Genomic DNA, 7,372 nt, shown 5'->3' with positions numbered 1-7,372 from the left:
ATTTCGACAGATGGACGGACGGACATGGCTAGATCTACTCAGAACGTCGAGACGATCAAGAATATATATACTTTATGGGGTCTTTGTCGAATATTTCGAGGTGTTACAAACGGATTGACTAAATTAGCATACCCCCATTCTATGATGGTGGGTTTGAAGAGATAATTAAAACGGTTAAGCTTTGAAAAAACAGTTAAGCTTTGAAAAAACCGCCCAAGTGTATGCATTAGTTTTAATGATACCAAGAGATGCTATAACTATATATGAGACATTCTCTAGAAAAAAGCCACTTAAACAAGTAAAAAGGCGTTAAGTTCGACCGAGCCGAACTTTGGATACCCACCAACTCGGGTATATATGTTAACCACATTTCATCGAAATTCGGTGAAAATTGCATACCTAATGTCCCATAGCAGTTATATCGAAATAGGATCCGATTTTGATCAACTACTAATATGTACAAGTCATTGTTCAATTGTGTATAATAAAATATTGGTCTTTTTAGTAGCTATATCTAAAAATAAATCGACCTGAACCATATACAGCATAGATGTCAAAAAGCCTAACATCAGTTAATGTGTCAAAATGCAGTCAAATCGGGCTATAAATGCGACTTTTTGGGACCAAGATTTTAAATCGAGATATCGGTCTATATGGCACCTATATGCAAATCATGATCGATCTAGACCAAATTGCAGAAGTATTTGGAGGGGCTTAACTTTACTCTCTGTCATAAATTGCGGCGACTTCGGACAATAAATGCGCCTTTTATGGGCCCGAAGCCTTAAATCGAGTGATAGGTCTATATGGCAGCTACATTCAAATCTGGACCGATTTGTGCCATAATGCAGAAGTATATCAAGGGACTTAACTTAACTCACTGTCATAAATTTAGACGATATCGGACAAAAAATGCGCTTTTTATGGGCCCAAAACCTTAAATCGAGGGATCGGTCAGTATGGCAGCTATATCCAAATCTATATCCCGATCAGGGCCAAATTGAAGAAAGATGTCAATGGGCCTAAGATAACTCACTGTCCCAAATTTCAGCAAAATCGGATAATAAATGTGGATTTTATTGGCCTAATACCCTAAATCGACCGATCGGTCTATATGGGGGCTATATCCAGATCTCGACCGACCTGGTCCAAATTGATGGAGGATGTCGAAGGGCTTAACACAACTCACTGTCCCGAATTTCAGCGAAATCGGATAATAAATGGGGATTTTATGGGCCTAAGACCCTAAATCGGAAGATCGGTCTGTATGGCAGCTATAACCAAATCTTGACCGATTCGGGCCAAATTACAGAAGGATGTCGGAGGGCATAAAACAAATCACTGTCCCCAATTTCAGCAAAATCGGTTAATAAATGTGGATTTTATGGGCCCAAGACCCTAAATCGGAGGATCGGTCTATATAGCAGCTATATCCAAATCTGAACCGATCTGGGCTAACTTGACGGAGAATGTCAAAGGGCCTAACACAACTCACTGTCTCGAATTTCAGCAAAATCGGATAATAAATGTGGATTTTATGGGCCCAAGACCCTAAATCGGAAGATCGGTCTATGTGGGGGCTATATCCAAATCTGGACCGATCTGGTCCAAATTGACGGAGGATGTCTAAGGACTTAACACAACTCACTGTCCCAAATTTCAACAAAATCGGATAATAAATGTGGATTTTATGGGCCTTAGACCCTAAATCGGAGGATAGGTCTATATGGCAGCTATTTCCAAATCCTGACCGATCTGGGCTAAATTGACGGAGGATGTCAAAGGGCCTAACACAACTCACTGTCTCAAATTTCAGCAAAATCGGATAATAAATGTGGCTTTTATGGGCGTAAGACCCTAAATCGGAGGATCGGTCTATATGGCAGCTATATCCAGACCTGATCCGATCAGGGCCAAATTGAAGAAAGAGGTCTAAGGGCCAAAGACAACTCACTGTCCCAAATTTCAACAAAATCGGATGATAAATTTTGCTTTTATTGGCCTAAGACCCTAAATCGGCGGATCGGTCTATATGGGGCTATATCAAGATACAGTCCGATATAGCCCATCTTCGAACTTAATCTGCTTATGGACAAAAAATTAATCTGTGCATAGTTTCAGCTCAATATCTTTATTTTTGAAGACTGTAGCATGATTTTAACAGACAGACGGGCGGACATGTCTAGATCGTCTAAGATTTTTACGCTGATCAAGAATATATATACTTTATAGGGTCGGAAATGGATATTTCGATGTGTTGCAAACGGAATGACAAAATGAATATACCCCCATCCTTCGGTGGTGGGTATAAAAATATTTTCCACCCAATTTTTTATGATTTCGTATTCTTTGTGTATTAACCTGATCTTCAGATCACATAAAATCGGATTTTAGTTGTATCCGATTTCGATGAAATTTGGCACGGTGAAGTTTGGTAGACCCCTACCCAATTCTGTGAAGTGTAGTTCAGATCGGACTAAATTTGGATATAGTTGCCCTATAGACCGACCGCCCAATCTCCCGATATACGATATTGAGGCCATAAAAGATACATTTATTAACAGAATTTGATGAAATTTATCAAAATGTATTCTGGTAGACCCCTATCCATTCCTACCAAGTGAGGTCCCGATCGGACCATATTTGGATATAGCTGCCATATAGACCGATCTCCCGATGTAGAGTAATGATCATATAAAAGGAGCATGTTTCATCCTATTTCGATGAAATTTCGGCACAGCGAGTTCTGGTACACCTCTAAAACTTTTTGTCGAATATCGTTCAGATCGGACCATGTTTGGGTATAGCTGCCATATAGACCTATCTACCGATATAGAGTATTGAGCCCATGAAAGAAGAATTTTTCATCCGATTTCAATGAAATTTGGCACAGGTTTAGAGGTTCTGGTACACCTCTAAAACTTTTTGTCGAATACCGTTCAGATCGGACCATGTTTTGGTATAGCTGCCATATAGACCTATCTCCCGATATGGAGTATTGAGCCCATAAAAGAAGCATTTTTCATCCGATTTCAATGAAATTTAGCACAGCAAGTTCTGGTACACCTCTAAAACTTTTTGTCGAATATCGTCCAGATCGGACCATATTTGGATATAGCTGCCATATAGACCGATCTCCCGATATAGAGTGTTGACGCCATAAAAGGAGCATTTTTCATCCGTTGGGTATCTACCCGGTAGAAACCCATCTCTACCCATTTACAATCCCAATTAACCTTCACTGGTGTGAAGTTTATGCGCAAAATTTCAAACGCCTAGCTTTACTGCTTCGAAAGTTAGTGTGCGTTCGACAGACGGACGGACGGACAGGCAGACGGACGGCTAGACGGACGGATAGACGGACGGATAGACGGACGAACAGACGGACGGATAGACGGACGAACAGAAGGACGGACGGACGAACAGACGGACTGGCGAACGGACGGACAGACGGACGGACGGACAGACGGACGGACAGACGGACGGACAGACGGACGGACAGACAGACGGATGGACAGACGGACGGACAGACGGACGGACGGACAGACGGACGGACAGACGGACGGACAGACGGACAGACGGACAGACGGACGGACAGACGGACGGACAGACGGACGGACAGACGGACGGACAGACGGACGGACAGACGGACGGACAGACGGACGGACAGACGGACGGACAGACGGACGGACAGACGGACGGACAGACGGACGGACAGACGGACGGACAGACGGACGGACAGACGGACGGACAGACGGACGGACTGACGGACGGACAGACGGACGGACTGACGGACGGACAGACGGACGGACAGACGGACGGACAGACGGACAGACGGACGGACAGACGGACGGACAGACGGACGGACGGACAGACGGACGGACAGACGGACGGACAGACAGACTGACGGACAGACGGTCAGACGGACGGATGGACAGATGGATGGACCGACAGATGGACAAACGGACGGTCATGGCTAGATCGACTTAAAATGTCATGGCCTCCAGAATATATATTTACATTATGGGGTCTCAGACGAATATTTCGAGGTGTTACAAACAGAATGACGAATTTAGTATACCCCCATCCTATGGTGAAGGGTATAGATATGCTTTTCAACTAGATTTATTTTGTATACACTTTTAGCAGAATTCATGGTGGTGGGTTTCCAAGATTCGGCCCAGGCGAACTTAGCACGCTTTTACTTGTTGACCTTAACAACCGTGCTTAGTATGATCCAAATCGACCAATAATCTGATATATTTCCATGTAAACCGATTCCCGAATCTGACTTCTTCAGCCCCTAGAAGTCTCCATCCGTACCAAGTATGGTACGAATGGGTGTATATACTGATATAGCCCCCCATAAAAATACCGATACCCCGATTTGACAGCTTGAGACCTTAGAAGCTGCAACCAATTCCCGATTTTATTGCTGCACAATATTTCAAATACGAACTGAGTTAATAAAGGTGAAATTTTTTGAAGAATCCATGGTGTTGGTGGTATCCAAGGTACGGCCCTGCCGAACTTAGCACGTTTTTAAATTGTTCTTTCTTTTATTCTTCATATATACACTCGTATGGTTAGGGAATTAGAAATCACGTTCATTACATTATAAGGCAGCCTGTTCATATCATAGTGCAATTAAAAAGAAACTTGAACTTGAACGAATTTTCGGCCCTGCCGAACTTGGCACGTTTTTAAATTGTTCTCTCTTTCATTCTTCAAATATACACTCGAATCGTTAGGCTATTAGAAATCACATTCATTGCCTCTCTGTCAGGCAACCAGTTCATATCAAAGTGCTATTCAAAATAAACTTGAAACGGTCGAATTTTAAATGGCTTTAATTGCCATAACAATTGCGCTAATATTTACTCCGGTTTTTTGGCTATACGGAAAATATTTGCAAAAAATAAACTTTTGGAAACATCATGGAGTGGAGAATATCGGATTAACTGAAGTCTACAAGAAAATGCAGCTCAAGCCTTGGGGTGTGGTTCTAGGCGATTACTATCAGCAAATGTGTGCCGAAGGGAAGCCTTTTAAGGTGCTAGAGGGTCTTTGGACCTCTATGGTGTTAGTGCAGGATTTGACAGCCATTAAGGATATAATGATAACACAGTTTGAAAATTTTCCCGACAGAGGATTCTATGTAAATCATAAGGATGCTCTAAGTCTTAATTTGGTGAGACTGGATTATAAGCTGTGGAAGCCACTGCGTCAAAAGCTTTCACCAAGTTTTTCACCAGCCAAATTGCGCAGCATGTTTCCCACATTGTCGAAAGTGGGTGAACAACTGGTAACAGTTTTGAGAGAAGAATGTGGAGTGCATGGGAAAAGCATAGAAATTTACGATCTATGTTCCCGCTTTACCACCGATATCATTGGCAATGTGGCCTTTGGCATGGAGTGCAATAGTCTAAGCGAACCCAACACAGAGTTTCGCCAGCAAGGTGATAGAGCCTTTTACAACCTACTCCACCCATTTGTGGATATGTTTGGAGCCAAATACCCACAGATTTTGCGTTTGTTAAATGTTAAAGCATTTGGCAAGGAGAGTAATGAATTTTTTAAACGGGTATTCAAAGAAAACTTGGAATACAGAGAGAAAAATAACATTAGGCGCCAAGACTTTATGGACTTGTTAATCGATTTAAAAAATGAGCATCACAATAATAAGGAGTTACCTATGACTTTGGAGCTGTTAGTGGGTCAAACTTTTGCTTTCTTCATTGGAGGTTTTGAGACCAGTTCAAGTACCATGGCTTATGCTCTATATGAAATGGCAAAGAATGGTGAAATTCAGCAAAAGGCCCATGAATAAATTAGGCGTATTTTAGCAGGTAATAATCAGACCTTCACCTATGAATGTTTAAAGGGTATGAGATATTTGAAGACAATTATTCAAGGTAAAATCATAAATGCTCACTCGATTATCAAAATCCTTTGTTTAATACGGTTTTTTTTGTTTCCATAATCTATAGAGACTTTGCGTAAATATCCGGTGGCTCCTGCCATACCTCGCGTTTGTCGTCGCACTTGCACTTTAAAAACATCCCAACATTCTTCTTTGACTTTGCAAGAAGGCACCACCGTCATCATTCCCATTTATGGCATACAACACAATTCCCAACTATATCCGGAACCAGAGAAATTCGCACCAGAACGCTTTGCCAATGATGAAGAGAACGCCAAGCGTGATCCCTGTTCGTTTTTGGCGTTTGGTGCAGGGCCAAAAATTTGCATTGGTGAGCAGTTTGGTAGATTGCAAATGACCTTGGGTCTTGCTATAATGTTAAGCGAATTTAAATTTTCTGTTTGCTCCAATACACCCGAGGAGCTGCACTTTGATCCTAAAAATATGTTTGTACTAGCAATGAAGAATGGCATTGTCTTGAAGATTGAAAAGTATGAATAAAGCAAAAATGGAAAAACAAGTAAAAACGTGCTAATTTTGGCCGGGCCAAATCTTGGGAACCCATCAACATGGTTTCTGCTAAAATATGGGAGCTGTATCCAGTTATAGACCGAATTGGACCTTGCTGGGCGCAGTTGTTGAGAGTCATAACCGAACACTATATGAAAAATTTCAGCCAAATCGGATAAAAATGGGGGCTTGTAAGAGACCAAGAAGTCAAACCGGATATCGGTTTATATGGGAGCCATATCAGGTTAAATGTTGTTGAAAGTCATAACAGCACACTACATGCAAATTCCATTCAAATCGTATTAAAATTCGTGTTCTTCTCTAAAATACCTCTTATTTGAGCTTCATATTGCAATGGTCAGCTAATATTGTACTTCCTATATGGGTGGTGTTATGGGGGTGGGGTAGCCCCAAAGACACTTTTCCCGAACATTGATATCAGATTCGTGCTTTACTTACAAAGACCTTTCATTTGAGTCTCATATTGCTATGGTCGTAAATTTGTCTTCTTCGGGTATGGGCGGCCCCAAAACACTTGGTCCCACATCTGGATATCAGATTCGTATGCTACACTCAAATACCTTTTATTTAAGCCCCATATTGCCATGGTCAGTATATATTGGGTTGCCCAAAAAGTAATTGCGGATTTTTCATATAGTCGGCGTTGACAAATTTTTTCACAGCTTGTGACTCTGTAATTGCATTCTTTCTTCTGTCAGTTATCAGCTGTTACTTTTAGCTTGCTTTAGAAAAAAGGTGTAAAGAAAGTATATTTGGTTAAAGTTCATTCTAAGTTTTATTAAAAATGCATTTACTTTCTTTTAAAAAGGCCTGTTTGGGGGGTGTTTTGGCGAAGGGGTGGACCCCCAGAAACGTGGCCCCAAATTTGGATATCAGATTCGTATTTTACTCGTAAATACCTTTCATTTGCGTACCATT

At 41.5% G+C, this 7,372-nt stretch overlaps 1 protein-coding gene across 1 annotated transcript; it reads left to right on the top strand.

Annotated features, from left to right (window-relative positions):
* The first annotated feature begins 4,978 nt into the window (after positions 1-4,978).
* Positions 4,979-6,424, top strand: LOC106090387 (cytochrome P450 6a22). Its single transcript, XM_059369723.1, has 3 exons — positions 4,979-5,801; positions 5,850-5,915; positions 5,991-6,424. Exons 1-3 carry the CDS (start codon positions 4,979-4,981, stop codon positions 6,422-6,424), a joined length of 1,323 nt encoding a protein of 440 aa, XP_059225706.1.
* The last annotated feature ends 948 nt before the right edge of the window (positions 6,425-7,372 follow it).

This window comes from Stomoxys calcitrans, chromosome 5, assembly GCF_963082655.1.
Source record: "Stomoxys calcitrans chromosome 5, idStoCalc2.1, whole genome shotgun sequence".
In the NCBI taxonomy this organism is placed as follows: domain Eukaryota; kingdom Metazoa; phylum Arthropoda; class Insecta; order Diptera; family Muscidae; genus Stomoxys; species Stomoxys calcitrans.
The sequence above is the reverse complement of the archived record's forward strand: the minus strand, read 5'-3'. Positions and strand labels throughout refer to the sequence as shown.